Here is a 19,037-nt window from a genome sequence, read left to right as displayed (position 1 = left end):
ATAATAAAATTAAAACATTATTAAATAATTCTCACGACGTTTCGGCCACAACGCAAGCAGCCATCCTCAGATGAAGAAGAGGTATGTCCGAAAGACAGTGTCTGACACTGGAGACGTGAGAATCATTTTATTATGTTTTATTTTTATTATTTTATTATTTCCCTTCTACGTGACTTTACCGAAAGAACCAAGAAGATGAATCCCTGCAGTCACGAAAGCTTTAAATCGAAATCGGAGGAATCATTTATGAGTTTCCCTCCCACCCAAACAATATCTTCCCATTTAAAACCCGGACCAAACCCATCTTTCCACTGCAAAGCCACCAACCGCAAAGCCACCACCACAACCTCGGCAGCCAACCGGGGTCAGGGGTCAGCGGTGAGGGAGGGGGGGTGGAACAATGGATGAAGAAGCGCTGTCCCACTCCAAAACGACGGGGGGCAGCACTGAGCAAGTCTGCCAAAGGTGAAGGCGGCTACTTTAGTGACACAGACAGAGAGAGAGACTCGGGGTTGGTGGCGGGCGGTGTGGGTGTGAGACGAGAGGGGAAGAGAGTGTTGTTGAAGCAGAGCTCGAAGGGGTCCGTGACATCTCAACGCCGCAGCAAAGTGCCGCTGTGGCGGCTGTGGCGGCGGCGGCGGGGGATTGAAGCGAAAACGACGACGGCGACGGCGGCGACATCATCAGTGTCCTCGAGGAGGTTACCAACGAGACGTCGTCCTGGTGCGACAAATAGCAAGCGACAAAGCGGGGCCGTGGGCCAGACGCATTGGTGAGTGTCAGACGTGCAAGGTTCGATGCCCGTGGGGTGGCGTTAATGCTGCTGCTGCTTCTGTGCAAGTCAATGCTGTTTGTAGTGGACAATATGGACACTAACGTCGTCACGTTATGGTTTCACACCGTGTTAAAGCCACACGGTTTATACCCCGTGTTCTTGTACAGGGAAATTGAGTTTGCAACAACAAGATGTTTTTTTGTGTCTTATTTGTTTGTGTTTCTCCCTTGTGATGGGGCATTGCAGGATGAATGTTGGGATTTATAAGGGGCAAGGGGTGAACGATAAGGTCTGAATTGTTCTGTAATAATGTAGGCACTCATAAGGGGTTGACAGGTGTGTGTGTGTGTGGTCTTATCCGCTGCTGAATGAATGCATCTCCATGATCGATTGTTCATTCACTTCTGGACCAAGGCTCCCATGTTATTATAATAGCCTTAGCCTAATCCACTGCTGGACAGTGGCCTGACCGTCGTGTTTATTGCAAATCCACTTTGATGAATGCATCTCCAGTATCGTCATCCGCAGTTATCGACGACTGGATGAATGCATCCCCATAATCACCTCCGATTAGCAAGGTTGGCTATGTACGGTGCGAACGAAGTTCATCAAATGTCCTGTTATTGCACGCATTGTCTAAGCACTGTTGTATGAATGCCCTCATCCTCTTCGACATCATCATCAGAGCTACTTGTTCCCCTTTAAAGTTACCGATGTTAAGCGTACGGATAACTGCGTTTGAATGCCATGACATGGATGATGCAGTCACTTGATTTACCTTATTTGTATTTTTGTATTTTTATATTGTATATTATAGCTATTTTATATTTTATTTTATTCAATTTTTTTACATACGTTAGCCCCTTAGTATTAGTTAGACTTTGTACATTTAGTATAGTTCGACTTGTACACCACTTATTTAAGATTTAAGATTCCTATATGTTGAATGTAAGCACCTTCCTGCCAAAGTAAATTCCTTGTCTGCGAACTTTCATGGCGAATAAAAAAAACCCTTTCTGATTCTGATCTTGTGATACCGTACAGTATCACAATTGTGTCCAATTCAGATTCTCGACAGTTGTACAAAGACCAATGATTATCATGCAATCGATGATTATGACGATGATTATGATGATGCTCATCTATAGCTTGCTTCCCTCCCTTCACTACCCATTCTTTACCTCTCGATTCGGCCAAAACACGGTGTTTATTTGCACCTGTACCGAACTTTCTTGGGCTCCTACATGTGTCCTGTTGTTTTTCGATTGGCGTGTGTGTATGCCACTGTTTGACTAGACTATGGACACATTCCGCTTACTTTGCTGCCACCTGTACCCAACTTTCTTTGGCGCCGCTTGCTCTCGTCGCATTTGCACACTTTGATTGTGCTTAGATTGTTAAACACCTCGTTTGTTATTAGTTGTGCAATATTTCTTAAGTACCCTGCGTTTGTTCTCTAAAATATTTACGGCTATGCTCGAACACCACGGATCTCCCTTGCAGAACGGCCAGGAAACTGGTTAAACGAGACCATCCGTGTCTCAAATCAATATAAAACCAACTTGTTCCTCTCTCTTTCTCTCTCTCCAGGTGAGTCCGGTGTTATAGGAAGGCGAGGCAGGGTTCCCAATGGCAGACGGCGGATCTCAGCATCAAAAGCAGTTTGATGCGGCTGTTAAGCTTATTCAGAGTCTACCTAACAACGGTGAGTCCTCCCTTGTGTCATGGTTTTCGGGGTATCAGCATCGCCAGCATTATGGCTGCGGACCTGCAGAGTTGTGTCACCTGGCCTGCTTTCCTCAGTGTTGGCCTCTTTTGGAGGTACACAAACCGATAGCGTTTTGCATTAAATAGGGCTTACATGCAGTCCTCGACTTACGAACTGGTTACGTTCTTGAGATCCGTTCGTAAGTCGATTTGTTTGTTTGTCGGAACTCAATCTTTAATTGTACATACGGTATACTGTATATTGAATAAAACATAAAATAAGGTGTATGAAAATAAAAAAACCTGTTTTATTGAGTCAAACGGTTCACCGTCGTGCATCACACGGGATGCTGGGACTCATTACATCCTGCGGAGGATCGTTCCACCGAACAAAATTGTTCTGCGGTTCGGTTCGTAAGAACAGTAAGGTGTCAGAGTACGCGGGCTCAGAGTACGCAGACGCACTCATACGCGACCGACCCCGATCCATACTTACACTTGTGACTCATACTTTCGCTACACAAACGGGGCGGGAAACGAGTCAAATCATGCCCCGCCATCACGTGAACGTTTATTTGATGGTGTGTAACTGTATCGCCCGTGCAAGAAATGAGTACACCCAATTAGCATCTTTCGTATATATTATATACATATGATTAGTGAATAATTTACTGCACAGTACTGTACTTTATTAAACATTTATGTATTTATATACATTTTATATACATGCTTACATTTTATATACCCTCGTATAGGCGAACCCCAACTTACGCGAATTCGCACTTACGCAGAGGCACACAGAACTTAACCCTCACGTACTCTGAGACCTTACTGGACAAGCAAACGTTTGCAATTCGGGTGGTTAAAAAGAATATCATCTTATGGCGGTTCACATGTAAGTGCAGATGTTTGTAAGTCGGGCGTTCATATCTCCGGGAAATGTCTGTATATTGAGTGCTCCTCTTGCCAGTAACTGATAATGCAGCAGCATTTGTTTAATAAGCATATTTTAGTCCATCAGATGAATGGGTTTCCAGATCAATATCAAGTCGAATGCGTTTAAGCAAGTAAACTCTTGACCTGACGAGAACCAGAAGGTAATATTGGTCTGGCTAATGGACTAAAACATGTTTCTATTTTTTGTGTGGAAACACAGATTGGAGATCTGAGTATACGGTACTGTATATATCTGTTTTAGGTAGCTATTCTTGGAAACCTGTAAGGCTTCCTTGGACATTCAAGTCAGTTTTTGTCAGTTACATAGATATACACCACTCAAGACAAAACATTTACACATGTTCTCCCATCTTCTGGTAATTAATAAGATATTTTTCTTCCCATGATACATCCTGGCTTGTTGTACCTCAGATGTGGCACCTGTATGTAGGAGACCTGTGGTCAATCTACTGCAGGGGTAGAGAATCTTATCCTTACTATAAGGGCCAAATGGAAATTTTAGCAGGTAACCACACGTTAATACACACCTTAGCGTTATTCAATAATAGAGCAAACATATTTGGGCTCACCTTTACAGGTGATTAAACATGATAAAACTAGAAACATGGTGGTGTCAGGTTGAACATATACCCCTCTAGTACCCGTTTTTAATGTGGCCAAAATCCTTGCAGCCCATATGGAATTGGGTTACGTATCTTATTTCGCCTGGGGGCTGTAGGTTCCTACTTTACTGTTTTGTGCAAGGTGTCGAAATGTCATTAACTCTAATATTGGTCAGCAGTATAAACTACTCTCACAAGGTTAAGTTGACTTGTGCAGTTGTCCAAGGTGACCTTGGGCATGCCCATAATATCTAAGATTACTTGTGCAAAGTGCTAATGCAACCTAATCCTACTGGCACAAAAGGAACCTGTGTAGATGTACTTATACACATGCCAGACATTTGTATAGAAAGTTTTACTGAGCATTAAGCATCTGTTTTTGGAGGGACCTGCATTGGGTTTGGTTAGCACTATTATTGAGTGTTTTGGCATGTAGGAGGAAATCAGAGAACTTGGATGAAACCCACGTGTCCTCGGGGTTAAATGTACTGTCCTATGGCCGCCTCACAACCCCATGACTACAATACTTGGTAATCTTTGTTGCTTAACCATAAAAGTACAAACCAGGCCCAAGACTGCTTAGCTTCCAATATTTAACAAAATCAGGTGCATTTAGAGTGATTATCTTTGGCACCAAGCTGCTGTCACAGCTTCTACAATGTTTGTTAACACTGCCCCTAGGGGCTCTTGTTACAGAATATCCTTATGCTACACACTGCTTGATGCATTTCTGTGCATCAATCTTATATTCTAGGTTGAGACCCACAAGGCTAAGGTTGAGATCGAGGTCAGGAGCTTTTTAGGTCGAGACTAATGTCAAGGCCAGTCAAAGCTGGATCCTCTATGCTGAGGCCAGTGTCAAGGTGGGGTGCCTCTATGCCATGTTTTCAGACTGAGGCCATACCGCTGAGGCCAAGGTGAAGAACTTGAGACTTGAGAAAATGTCCTCAAACTGGCATCAATACCAAGGATTGGTCTCGGAGACCGACGACTGCTGTGTATACCCATCCATACCTGACACTCAGGCAAGGTTGGCAGTACAGTAAACTTTCGCAATGCACGAGATCTGAATTCGAGAATTTTGCATATTTGCGAGCTACTAGCTGGAGACTAATTCCTTATTTGTGACCCGTTGGACTACAGTATTCGTGAATGTACGTGCCAGACCACTGACACCGGGGAAGTACGCGCAGAATATTGCATTTGAAACTGTCTGCGAAGATTGGGCACACCCCCTCGGCTGCAACATTTAGTCCTCAGTCTCGCAGCAATCCCCTTCTCTATTGTGCGTAAAAAACACATTGTTCTTTACAATATGACATTTATATATTATAGTCATTGTGATGAAACATTTACCTTTTCCCCCCTATGTGCACTCGTACCAGGAACATAACCCCATTTTTACCATTGGAACAAGGTTTCTGCTTTTGCTAATTCTGTATTCACAAGCATTTTCAAGAATGTAAGCGTTGTGGATAGAAGAGGGTTTGCTGTACTTGCAATGATGTTTGCTGTGGCGGATATAGCTCTTGACTTTAAGGCACCAATCAGGTGCCCACTTTACAACCATAATTTGTGGAGTCTATTTTAGTAACCTAGCAATACAATGCAAGCACCTCTGTGGCCACCACCACTTGCCATGCTGGTACAAGGGATAGGCATATTTCGGTTACATTTTCCATCCACAGCCATGACCTTTCTCCACAGAATAAACTGTACATGATTATTTTGTAATAGCATGCATTCATTATGGCACCAGTTTTGTTGCAGCCTTGTTTACGACAGACATAAAAAGCATGGAATCGAATGGTTGTATCTCATTCAGTTGACTGCAAGTAAATGTATTAAAGAGCCAGCTCGTAAACAGTCTGCTCATCATCACAAGAAGTAGTTCATAAAAGTGACTGGTCATCATCACCAGAATAAGTTGTATGCACATTCAGTTTAATATTGGATGTCAGTCTGTTTCTCTAGCTGCCATTTAAAAAACTTTGCAGAGCCCGTATCAATCAAAATACTTATTTTTGTGAATCATGTTCATTCATGTCACCTAAAATTACTGTCTACAGCAGTTTGCCCTTGAAGCAAGGATTGACTTTAGACCCCAATTTTGATGGAATAAAGCATTAAAATACCACGCTTCTGATCTGTCGAATAACGTGACTTATATACATCTACGCTTCCTGCTTTCAACCAACCCACACTGACAAGTGTGGTGAAGTATGGTGAATATACCCCAGAGCCCACATGGCATGAGGAGGCCATTATCCTTCAGTATACAGTATTGTCAAAGGGTCTATATTTCGATTTAAAGCTTTCGTGACTGCAGGGATTCATCTTCTTGGTTCTTTCGGTAAAGTCACATAGAAGGGAAATAATAAAAATAAAACAGAATAAAATAATTATCACGACGTTTCGGCCACAACGCAAGCAGCCGTCCTCAGGTGAAGAACAGGTCTGTCTAAATATACGCTCCAAGCCTGGGGTGTTTCATTCAGACGCTGTCTTCCCGACAGACCTGTTCTTCACCTGAGGATGGCTGCTTGCGTTGTGGCCGAAACGTCGTGAGAATGATTTTATTATGTTTTATTTTTATTATTTTATTATTTCCCTTCTACGTGACTTTACCGAAAGAACCAAGAAGAAAAAAGGGTCTATACTTGTACTTTTGACGGACACCTTGCAGGTACCTCTGTTGGTCACATGCAGTGTAGTGAATTCCTGTGTGTAATAATAGATCACTATGCTTGTAAATGAGTATCAGCTATGCCTGGCACATTACTATGATAATAGCAAACTGAAGCTCACTCAAATCTTTACCAGCATTTTTGGCAATCGTGTTTATGAAGAATTAACAGGAAGCCTAATAAAAAGGAAGGTGGCATATACAAGAACATACCCTAGGTAGGTCAGCTGCAGAAATGACATAGATGATTCTGCAGGGGAAACTGGTAGGGAAGAGGAAGGAAAAATGTGAATAGTTGGACAGATACCTCTACGAGAGATGCTGAAGATCGTGAAATATAGAAAGTATCTGTCTTGGACATCAACCCTCCATTATGAAGATGACATGAGATGGATAAATGACAAAGAGCTGTTTCTAATGGTGTGGAAAAACTATTTTTTGTAACCTATTCACTTCCAATGCCTGCCTAGGTGACACACTTAAGCTTTTCCCCTATACAGAGTCCTGTATCTTGCAGAATGGTGCTTTAGTACAACCTATGTGTGGTCTTCTCAGCGAAGCGTCATTCTACGTGGAATACAGAACCATTGGGAAAATAACGAAAAACCTATGCGCAGGTGGCATTTGTGTGTAATATGTGCATGACAAATCCGCAGGGACATATATTTAATAACCAAACCAGCGCTCTTCAATTGGCACATGGTCCTAATTAATATGGATAATCAAGGGACTTCCATAATTGGTTGTCAATTACATTAGCAGGTGTTTTGTACATGCAAAATTGTCTAAATGTCTGACATTTCACTCCATTTTGCATTCAATTTCTGGAAACTTAGAATGTCAGCCAATGTCTGAGAATAGGTTTCCCCCTTTTTTCTGGCAACAAAACAGGTGTTAAGATGTTAAAACACCAAACTTCAACCTTGTACAAGGAATCATGTCTGCATTAACCACAATACTTGTGGTCAGAATGCAAACAAAAAACATACTCTGATAATATATGCATTGTCTTTGAAACTGATTGGTCCACACCAGAGACAGCTTCTTTCGAGCCCAGTCTCATGTTTTTTGTTTACATTCTGACCACGAGTATTGTGGTTAATGCAGACATGATTCCTTGTAAAAGGTTTCGGTTTGGTGTTTTAACATCTTAACACCTGTTTTGTTGCCAGAAAAAAGGGGAAAACCTATTCTCATATTTTGGTACTAGCAAATGAGGTCCCATGATGTCAGCCAATGTCATGAACTAAAAACAAATAGAGCCAGATTGATGAGTCAATTAAGTTGAATAATTGACTAAAATTTGTAATCTACTAGTGCTTTTGTGGTTGATTATTCAGGCTTCTTTAAAAATAGCGGAATCTCACGCAGCCTGCCTCTCACAGCCAGTGTGCGGCAGTTGATAAAGCCAATGAAATCGCTAAGTCCCGCCACCGCCTCGCGTTCAGCGGCGGCAAACATGGAGAGGTGAGACTTTCTTTCGTGAGATATTTTCGTGTTCCCCGATTTAGTCGTGTAGGTGAACCCGAAAAGCGATAAATTGGTTACTTAAATAAATGGATTAGCCCAGCTTAAAGATAACGCTGTCACGAACTTCAGTGTGGAAACAAAATTTCCTTTTTTTTTTCTTCACATGTGCTGTTTTAGGATCAGTCCAGCCGTCCAATGAGGTCATGCTGAGACTGTACGGATTCTTTAAGCAAGCCACACGGGGGCCATGCAACATCTCAAGGCCTTCTTTCTGGGACCCACTTGGACGCCAAAAGTGGTAGAGGAAGCAAATGATGTTGACACAGATATTTTCACGTGTTACAAATCAATATGATTTTGGCTTCAAAAGACGTGTTTGCTTCTATATTGTATACTTTTATTGTGTACTGTAAACTGGGTTAAATAGAGCATATGGCCAAATTGACTGGAATGTTCCTGATCCTGTCTTGGAAGCTGAGAAGGGATGACCCTGGATAGTGCTTGGATGGGTGACCACCATGCACAAACAGGTTGTCATTATGTGGGGCTACGTAGTGGGCAGCAGATGGCAGTTCAACTAAATCCATTGTTTTTCTATGCCCTCACCTCTAGGCTGCTTACTTTGACCAATCCACACTGGTCAGTCAGCAATATGATGTATCGTCAAATAACCTCTGTGAGCTATACTGTGTGGGGAGGCCCTCATCCAGCATTCGATTTATAAAACAGTTTTATGTTTACTCTAAATTGAAATGTGGAATGGAATTATCATGCATTCCAAAGTGGCTTAAAATAAAAAAAAAATTGACCAACATGATTAGCGTTGACATGCAAACATACATATTTTACATGTCACTTTAGTTTCCTTTTTTACAGTGGAGGTTATTTTGGAGAGTTGCATCTATTTTTTTTTAATATCAAATATTGTCTCATTAATGAGATATCAAAATGAGCACTTGTTTTTTCCAGTAACTGTATCATGTCTAGCTGTTGCTTTGTGTTAACCTACATTAAGCAACCTGCTAATATAGTTTTTTTATGTTAACTATATGATTTTGCATGATATTCATTTTCCCCTTTGGCCCTTTTGAAGTGCAACTTCCACTGCAACAGTCTATAATCAAATGCTTTGTTAATTTGTCGATAATGATGTTGAACATGTATAGCCGAGTACAGTTTTTTTTTGCATAAATCTGCCAGGGATGCCTGGAATGCACTGAGTCAGATGTCAAAGGAAGAGGCCATGGTTGAGTACGTGAATGAAATCAAGCAGGTATGTATGTCTACGTAAGCAGAAAGGTACCTGTCTTGTAGTTTTGCACAGAAAGAGTCAAGACAAGCTATAATATGGTAATATATATAATAAAGGATAAGTATTAATTTACAGACCTTTTTCAATACACTGTTGGATGAATGCTTCCTGACGCCATGTTGGTTATGGGTGTTGTTTGACTAAACTTCACCAAGCTGGTCAGTGAGACTGGGTGAAGGTGAGTAGGTCAGGACCGGTTCAGCTATCACTCACCACTGATGTTAGCCATGACCGGGAATCGAACTCAGGTCGCCAGGTTCATAGTGCAGAAAACATGAAAGCATAATAAGTTAATGTTTTATATTAACAATGGTTATTAACTTTGTCATTACAGATATTGGAAATGTTGCCCATTACAGACCGAGTGGAAGAATTTCTTCTCACGCTTGGTCCTTTTTACGAGATCGTAGACAATAGCCTGAACATATCGACAAAACAAAACTTGAACCTACCAAACATATCGGACTACCCCAAATACCTGAGCTTGGGTAAGCAATTATTAAGTATGCATTTGTCTAACCTGCACAAATAATAAATGTGCATTTGAAATACGGACAGAATTGCATGAGACCTGTATGAAACCTCAAAACAGGGTGAGTTGTGGAAAATATCGGTGTGCGTGTGCCTGTATTGCAGAACCAAATGACTGGCATAAGTCTTCTCCCATGCAGAATGGCAAAGACCCACAGCAGAGCCTTGATTCAAAATGTCATGACATAAATTTAAATGGAAAATATGACACTGAAGATTATCTTGATGATGAAAGAAACAGTAAACATTTGTAGACTGCAATAAATGGCACTCTTTCATTGTGACGTTTTCACATTTGCATATGCTTTAACTGGTATTTTAAATGTACAATGCAAGTCTTAAAAGTAATATAAAATTAATTTTTACGTGTTTCTTTTTCTCAGAAAAAAAGCGAATGAAAAATCGTCAGATGAACGAACATGCAGCTGACGGTCCTGCTTTGGGTGAACATAATGGATTCCCTTTGACTGCTACAACGGGCACTGCTTTAAAATCCCTCCAAAAAGATGAAACCAATAAACCAAAGATGAACTGTTTGCACCAGGATGAACATTTACAGCATGAGAAGTCCTTTTCCCCTGAGAGGAGTTTGCTCAATCTTCCAGCCTCTGGATGCACCCAACTCCAAGGTGTCAACTTTATGGCAGATACAGCAGCCAAAGGCAGCAACCCAGATGAAAGCAAAATAAGCTCCTTTACAGTGGAACAGGAGCCTTTGCTTATGCTGAGACACGTTGAAGGAGAAGAAGGCAGTGCATCGGATGAAATCACAATCTCTCTGAGTGGCAGACTAAAACGGTCTGCAATAGATGGAGGTGTAATTTTGCCACATTTCACAGGTGATTCGGACAGCGAACATTACTGTGACTCCATGGAACACCTCAATGTTGAAGAAGCCACAGAGGGTATGGAACATAGCAGAGCCCAACTTAACTGCCCTGTCAATGACGAAACTAAATTCAAGACATATCGTGGCCAGCAGATGCTTCTCAATGGCTCGTTTAGGCCACCTCATTTTGAAAGAAAAAGTAAAATGATCCATAGTGGAGAAGGAATGTCGCCAGAAAAGAATGGTATCCATTACAGGGAAGGGACAATTTGTGCCTCACAATGTATTATTCAACTTCATGGTAAGGAAATCCTAAATGAAGACACTGAAAAATTCAAGAATCAAGCGGAAAAAGGTGATTAACAATATTTGTTTGCATGTTTTGCTACAAGGTATCTATTTTGTGTTTTACAAAATTAACACCTGTTTTATTGCCAAAAAGGGTAAAACCTATTCTTATTTTTCATAGTTTGATACTGGCAAAAAGATCCAATAGAAATATTTATTTAATCAACAAAATGAGTTATGAAACTATTGTAAATATTTAATATTTGCATAATAAAAAAAAAGCGGTTCTATCGCGTAAATATAAAAGTAGTGTTAACCCACCGCCACCCAACAGCCAATTAGTAAGATTTGTCACGTGAACAAAACGTGCCAATTAGTTACTACTTCAGCACACCGGTGTGTTGCAGACTAAACCCACAACATTTACAATTTGAGGACGTTTCGCTGGTTATTACAAACAGCTTCAGGAAATTTTCCAGAATTGTGAAAACGTCTTCCTGTTTCGATCTTAAATAGAGTAAAGGTAATGTTGTCACTGTAAGCCTGTCAGGTGTGAAGACCAAAAGAGAGTTAATGTTATATAAAATACAATGGATTATGTTAATCTGAGAATATGCAGCACCTATTATCGGTTGGGTTATAACTCCCAAATATGACATATTTGGCATTTTAATTTAAAGCTTTCGTGACTGCAGGGATTCATATTCTTGGTTCTTTTGGTAAAGTCACGTAGAAGGGAAATAATACAAAAATAAAAAATTGTATTATTAAGAACATATTTGGCATTGATAATAACATGTTGGAGCAATATGCTTTGCTTTGTTAGAGTTTTAATGTCTGCATACATTCCCACTGAATCAAATGCCTTTGCAAAGGACAAAAAAGCTAGACAATTGTATTTGGTCTTAATTTAGGAGCTTTCGTGACTGCAGGAATTATTCTTTGGTTCTTTTCGGTTAAGTCACGTCTAAAAATAAAATAATAAATTAAAATAACATATTACGACGTTTCGATTGCAACACAAGCAATCATCATCAGGTATAAAAGAAATAGCAACAAAAAATCTAACTAGAAAACTATAGACAGACATACAAGCAGACAGACATCACAACGGCACACAGAGAGAGGACACACATCGGCACAAAGAGAGGGGTTGTCTCTATGACGGTCCCTTAAATATAGAGAGGGGGGGCGAGAACGGAGAGAGGGAGGGGGCAGAGAGAATTAGCATATCAATGAGTGTACGCCAACGTACTGCTGCTGCTGCAAGTAAGATGACAATGTGGAACGCGCACGCAAAATTGAAGACTAGGAGACAGGCACACGAAAATTAAATAACCCAGCAAAATATCGAAATGTGATGTAATACAACACAGAGAGTCGGTTAACACACAATTAACGCATAGCCTGGTTGATTACGTGTTTCAAAATTTGCTAAGTTAGAATTTTAAGTGTGAAAATTCCAAAGAGAGGACACAGGCAGAGAGAACAAATAGCCAGAAAGAAAAAGGATAAGCTTAAAACTTCCCCGTAGAAGTGGTTCAATCTTAATTTAGGAGCTTTCGTGACTGCAGGAATTATTCTTTGGTTCTTTTCGGTTAAGTCACGTCTAAAAATAAAATAATAAATTAAAATAACATATTACGACGTTTCGATTGCAACACAAGCAATCATCATCAGGTATAAAAGAAATAGCAACAAAAAATCTAACTAGAAAACTATAGACAGACATACAAGCAGACAGACATCACAACGGCACACAGAGAGAGGACACACATCGGCACAAAGAGAGGGGTTGTCTCTATGACGGTCCCTTAAATATAGAGAGGGGGGGCGAGAACGGAGAGAGGGAGGGGGCAGAGAGAATTAGCATATCAATGAGTGTACGCCAACGTACTGCTGCTGCTGCTGCAAGTAAGATGACAATGTGGAACGCGCACGCAAAATTGAAAACTAGGAGACAGGCACACGAAAATTAAATAACCCAGCAAAATATCGAAATGTGATGTAATACAACACAGAGAGTCGGTTAACACACAATTAACGCATAGCCTGGTTGATTACGTGTTTCAAAATTTGCTAAGTTAGAATTTTAAGTGTGAAAATTCCAAAGAGAGGACACAGGCAGAGAGAACAAATAGCCAGAAAGAAAAAGGATAAGCTTAAAACTTCCCCGTAGAAGTGGTTCAATCTTAATTTAGGAGCTTTCGTGACTGCAGGAATTATTCTTTGGTTCTTTTCGGTTAAGTCACGTCTAAAAATAAAATAATAAATTAAAATAACATATTACGACGTTTCGATTGCAACACAAGCAATCATCATCAGGTATAAAAGAAATAGCAACAAAAAATCTAACTAGAAAACTATAGACAGACATACAAGCAGACAGACATCACAACGGCACACAGAGAGAGGACACACATCGGCACAAAGAGAGGGGTTGTCTCTATGACGGTCCCTTAAATATAGAGAGGGGGGGCGAGAACGGAGAGAGGGAGGGGGCAGAGAGAATTAGCATATCAATGAGTGTACGCCAACGTACTGCTGCTGCTGCTGCAAGTAAGATGACAATGTGGAACGCGCACGCAAAATTGAAAACTAGGAGACAGGCACACGAAAATTAAATAACCCAGCAAAATATCGAAATGTGATGTAATACAACACAGAGAGTCGGTTAACACACAATTAACGCATAGCCTGGTTGATTACGTGTTTCAAAATTTGCTAAGTTAGAATTTTAAGTGTGAAAATTCCAAAGAGAGGACACAGGCAGAGAGAACAAATAGCCAGAAAGAAAAAGGATAAGCTTAAAACTTCCCCGTAGAAGTGGTTCAATCTTAATTTAGGAGCTTTCGTGACTGCAGGAATTATTCTTTGGTTCTTTTCGGTTAAGTCACGTCTAAAAATAAAATAATAAATTAAAATAACATATTACGACGTTTCGATTGCAACACAAGCAATCATCATCAGGTATAAAAGAAATAGCAACAAAAAATCTAACTAGAAAACTATAGACAGACATACAAGCAGACAGACATCACAACGGCACACAGAGAGAGGACACACATCGGCACAAAGAGAGGGGTTGTCTCTATGACGGTCCCTTAAATATAGAGAGGGGGGGCGAGAACGGAGAGAGGGAGGGGGCAGAGAGAATTAGCATATCAATGAGTGTACGCCAACGTACTGCTGCTGCTGCTGCAAGTAAGATGACAATGTGGAACGCGCACGCAAAATTGAAAACTAGGAGACAGGCACACGAAAATTAAATAACCCAGCAAAATATCGAAATGTGATGTAATACAACACAGAGAGTCGGTTAACACACAATTAACGCATAGCCTGGTTGATTACGTGTTTCAAAATTTGCTAAGTTAGAATTTTAAGTGTGAAAATTCCAAAGAGAGGACACAGGCAGAGAGAACAAATAGCCAGAAAGAAAAAGGATAAGCTTAAAACTTCCCCGTAGAAGTGGTTCAATCTTAATTTAGGAGCTTTCGTGACTGCAGGAATTATTCTTTGGTTCTTTTCGGTTAAGTCACGTCTAAAAATAAAATAATAAATTAAAATAACATATTACGACGTGTCCTCTCTCTGTGTGCCGTTGTGATGTCTGTCTGCTTGTATGTCTGTCTATAGTTTTCTAGTTAGATTTTTTGTTGCTATTTCTTTTATACCTGATGATGATTGCTTGTGTTGCAATCGAAACGTCGTAATATGTTATTTTAATTTATTATTTTATTTTTAGACGTGACTTAACCGAAAAGAACCAAAGAATAATTCCTGCAGTCACGAAAGCTCCTAAATTAAGATTGAACCACTTCTACGGGGAAGTTTTAAGCTTATCCTTTTTCTTTCTGGCTATTTGTTCTCTCTGCCTGTGTCCTCTCTTTGGAATTTTCACACTTAAAATTCTAACTTAGCAAATTTTGAAACACGTAATCAACCAGGCTATGCGTTAATTGTGTGTTAACCGACTCTCTGTGTTGTATTACATCACATTTCGATATTTTGCTGGGTTATTTAATTTTCGTGTGCCTGTCTCCTAGTCTTCAATTTTGCGTGCGCGTTCCACATTGTCATCTTACTTGCAGCAGCAGCAGTACGTTGGCGTACACTCATTGATATGCTAATTCTCTCTGCCCCCTCCCTCTCTCCGTTCTCGCCCCCCCTCTCTATATTTAAGGGACCGTCATAGAGACAACCCCTCTCTTTGTGCCGATGTGTGTCCTCTCTCTGTGTGCCGTTGTGATGTCTGTCTGCTTGTATGTCTGTCTATAGTTTTCTAGTTAGATTTTTTGTTGCTATTTCTTTTATACCTGATGATGATTGCTTGTGTTGCAATCGAAACGTCGTAATATGTTATTTTAATTTATTATTTTATTTTTAGACGTGACTTAACCGAAAAGAACCAAAGAATAATTCCTGCAGTCACGAAAGCTCCTAAATTAAGATTGAACCACTTCTACGGGGAAGTTTTAAGCTTATCCTTTTTCTTTCTGGCTATTTGTTCTCTCTGCCTGTGTCCTCTCTTTGGAATTTTCACACTTAAAATTCTAACTTAGCAAATTTTGAAACACGTAATCAACCAGGCTATGCGTTAATTGTGTGTTAACCGACTCTCTGTGTTGTATTACATCACATTTCGATATTTTGCTGGGTTATTTAATTTTCGTGTGCCTGTCTCCTAGTTTTCAATTTTGCGTGCGCGTTCCACATTGTCATCTTACTTGCAGCAGCAGCAGTACGTTGGCGTACACTCATTGATATGCTAATTCTCTCTGCCCCCTCCCTCTCTCCGTTCTCGCCCCCCCTCTCTATATTTAAGGGACCGTCATAGAGACAACCCCTCTCTTTGTGCCGATGTGTGTCCTCTCTCTGTGTGCCGTTGTGATGTCTGTCTGCTTGTATGTCTGTCTATAGTTTTCTAGTTAGATTTTTTGTTGCTATTTCTTTTATACCTGATGATGATTGCTTGTGTTGCAATCGAAACGTCGTAATATGTTATTTTAATTTATTATTTTATTTTTAGACGTGACTTAACCGAAAAGAACCAAAGAATTGTATTTGGTATTCATATGCATTTTCCAGAATTCTATGATATATTATTACTGATATATTATTGCATGTGGTGTGGTGCATAGTAGAAAAACACTTGAATCCAACTCATTCATGTAGTCGGCTGTATGTGGCATTAAAAAAAGCGAGCAGAGTTATAATGCTTTACCACCAACCCAAATCCATCACCAGGCCAAGGACTCGCCATGTTGGTCGATGGAAGCATGGAGGAGCCAACAGCTGGCACTAGCGGCAGCAGCAATGAATTTGACCAGTCGAGACGACGGACGTTCAATATCAGCAAACAAATCACTATCACCCTCCAGCGGCTGCAGGAGGACATGGAGAGGGTTCTGCGCCAGCTTGGAAGCTTGGAGGCACTTGTCTCCTCTCAGGTCAGCGTGACAAATTTGGCTCGGGTGACATGAACCTGTTTTTAAATCCTTTATATTAAGTTCGCTTGCTTGCTTGCGTGCTTGCTTACGACCGTGCAAATCTTTCGGTCGTTTTTTAACCCACTTCCCGTGATCCAATCGAGCTGACATTTTCCACACAGACTCGTTGTGCGAGACAATGTTCGTGAAAAAAAATTCCCAAAATTTTACACTGTTTAGGGAAAACAAATTAAATATTTTATTACCAATTGCTTAATACTGGCAGACAATCATATGACCCATAGGTGGCAGCCATCTCAAGCCAGAGGACGAGAAGACTCTAGCCGCCACGCATATAAAGGATTTATAGTGAAAAACTTTGTTTTTACGGGTTTACTTGTTAGAGAACTAATGCTCCCAAAATGTTAATTTGAAACCCAAACATTTTCAGCAACCAACAAGAATCAAATCTGCATTTGTTGACCTACGTTGGGCTAATCTTTGCTTAATGTCAACTTTGTTTAAATCTATGGCTTGATTTTACACCAATGCTTTATCCAAATTATGAATTTTATCTTTGGAAAGTATGTTAGAGGTTGCTGTGTACTGACCACACTTGCTTCCATGTACAGCCCTTTTGGCAATCCACTGCTGGATGACGGCCTCCTTGCACGGAGCAGGTTATTTAAACATACTTCACCATACTTGTCAGTGCAGTTTGGTGAAAGTGGGGAGAGGCTGCTGCACCACCCTGACATAGCCCTGCAGCAGCCTACAACACCTGTTTTATGCATGGTGGTCGCCTATCTAAGGCAAACCCTGCTTAGTGTCTGTGATCTGACGAGATCAGTAGCACGTCACGTGATTTTGTCACAGGCATAGTGTATTGTGTATTTAACTGTAAAAGTTGAATTCTTTTCTTTTTCAGGCTATGTCGGCTCTATCTCCAACGAGGGTTGAAGGACATGTGCCGTTAAGATTGGTGAGTGTAAACAAAGTCGCTTACAGCAGATTTCGAGGGTTGGTCCTTGTTGCAAATAGTGAGCACATGTTGTTCTGACAGCGTGCTGCAGGAAAACGCACCGGTCTGTCACGCCTAACGCTGCTATTTCTTCTGGCGTGGCCATTCTTCGCCCAGTGGATTGTCCGTGTCATTCTCAAAAGGCGTAGGTAAGTAATTACCATACAGGCATGTGATTGCTTGATTAATGAAGAAGTTTATGACACTGCATAACAAACACTCGACGGCTTGAGGACACACGTTTGTTTCTTCTTTAGAAAATGGCGATAATGTATGTTGACTCAAATTTGTTTGTTTTTTCCACTTTTCAGAAAAACTGCCTAGCAAAGGTTTCTTCATATTTTCACAATCAATGATTCGTCCAGGAATGATGAAATTGTAGTTTTAGAAAACTGATGAATGTAAAAACTACTTCTACAATAAAAATAAGTAATCCTGTTTAGCATGCCGATTGTATGACTTATATGCAAGCTGTTAAACATGCCTTCTGCTCTTTTGGGATTGCCAGCTCTAGTTTCGCATTAAACAATTGAATTGCATGATTGCACTAGCACCAATACAATAACCTTTCGAGATAAGTACCATTGTATTAGGTTCCACACCTCCGTTTTAATGAAGTTGCCGATCAGTGGCTTTAAGAGTTTATCATTCATAGATTTGTCCACCATTGGTATCAGGAAATATTGGCTCCTCACTGAAAATAAGTCAAGTTTACAGATATAAACCCCGTAAATCTTTAAAATCGTTAGAGTATAAATTATGTTCATGCAGTAGATGACCGATACATATTAAAGGTAAATAACCACTGCTTGAGTTTTATTTTAGAATGTGATGGTTAATGTAAAAAGTATGACGTACTGATTGCAGTAAATACGAAATGGTACGTTAAATGTTCAACTTTGCACTAATTTTTAAATATCATCGTGATGCTAATGCATGACTTAAATCAGTTAAAGTATTAAGCAACAGACAAATGTTGCCACAAGACATGAATGTAGAGATGAATAATTTATATTTTTAGTCATGAGCACTTTCAGTTAAAATTTTGTAAAATAATGTAATGTATATCAAAATCTCAATTTTGTTGAATAAAATATTGGATGCGCATGACATATTCAATGTGTTGCCATTTATTGCGGCAGACACTGTACCCACGTGTCTTTTACTTGTATATTCCTTTACCTTGCAAACTGCTTTTACGGTATTTCACTCCATTTAGTCGATTGGCAGGTTGTGTGGTGGGGTAGAGTGTGGGTATTCCCACCTATTCCAATACCTTTATTTCCCACACCTTCGATTAGCACGATTTCTTAAGTACAATGCGAAATAAGTTCATACATACTGTACATATACTGCATTCCAGTGTGGTACAATAGGACCACATAGTGGGAGGCCCATCTGACAGCAGTGGCAGACGCGAGTACCGT

The 19,037-nt window shown here is 40.3% G+C and overlaps 1 protein-coding gene across 2 annotated transcripts; it reads left to right on the top strand.

Annotated features, from left to right (window-relative positions):
• Positions 1-490: 490 nt before the first annotated feature.
• On the top strand, positions 491-18,720 carry LOC144720908 (acyl-CoA-binding domain-containing protein 5-like). 2 transcript variants are annotated; one of them, XM_078598054.1, is made up of 11 exons: positions 545-772; positions 2,366-2,480; positions 8,375-8,495; positions 9,398-9,470; positions 9,844-9,997; positions 10,146-10,280; positions 10,424-11,224; positions 16,408-16,610; positions 17,518-17,571; positions 17,653-17,759; positions 17,922-18,720. In XM_078598054.1, the coding sequence occupies exons 2-11, from the start codon at positions 2,405-2,407 to the stop codon at positions 17,932-17,934; spliced, it is 1,737 nt and encodes a 578-aa protein (XP_078454180.1). In that variant the 5' UTR covers positions 545-772; positions 2,366-2,404; the 3' UTR covers positions 17,935-18,720. The 2 variants fall into 2 exon arrangements, with proteins under 2 accessions (XP_078454181.1, XP_078454180.1); XM_078598055.1 differs by lacking the exon at positions 10,146-10,280 and having other exon boundaries at positions 491-772.
• Positions 18,721-19,037: the final 317 nt, after the last annotated feature.

Source organism: Lampetra planeri, chromosome 10 (genome assembly GCF_965212315.1).
Source record: "Lampetra planeri chromosome 10, kcLamPlan1.2.h2, whole genome shotgun sequence".
NCBI lineage: Eukaryota > Metazoa > Chordata > Hyperoartia > Petromyzontiformes > Petromyzontidae > Lampetra > Lampetra planeri.
This window is presented reverse-complemented; position numbering and strand designations above follow the sequence as displayed.

What these genes read in the sequence shown, in the direction of transcription:
- LOC144720908 (XM_078598054.1), top strand. Translation starts at nt 2,405, where the DNA reads ATGGCAGACGGCGGATCTCAGCATCAAAAGCAGTTTGATGCGGCTGTT. An exon ending in ACGTGAATGAAATCAAGCAG is followed by an intron (nt 9,471 to 9,843) that starts GTATGTATGTCT and finishes TTGTCATTACAG; the next exon opens with ATATTGGAAATGTTGCCCAT. An exon ending in GACATGTGCCGTTAAGATTG is followed by an intron (nt 17,572 to 17,652) that starts GTGAGTGTAAAC and finishes TTGTTCTGACAG; the next exon opens with CGTGCTGCAGGAAAACGCAC.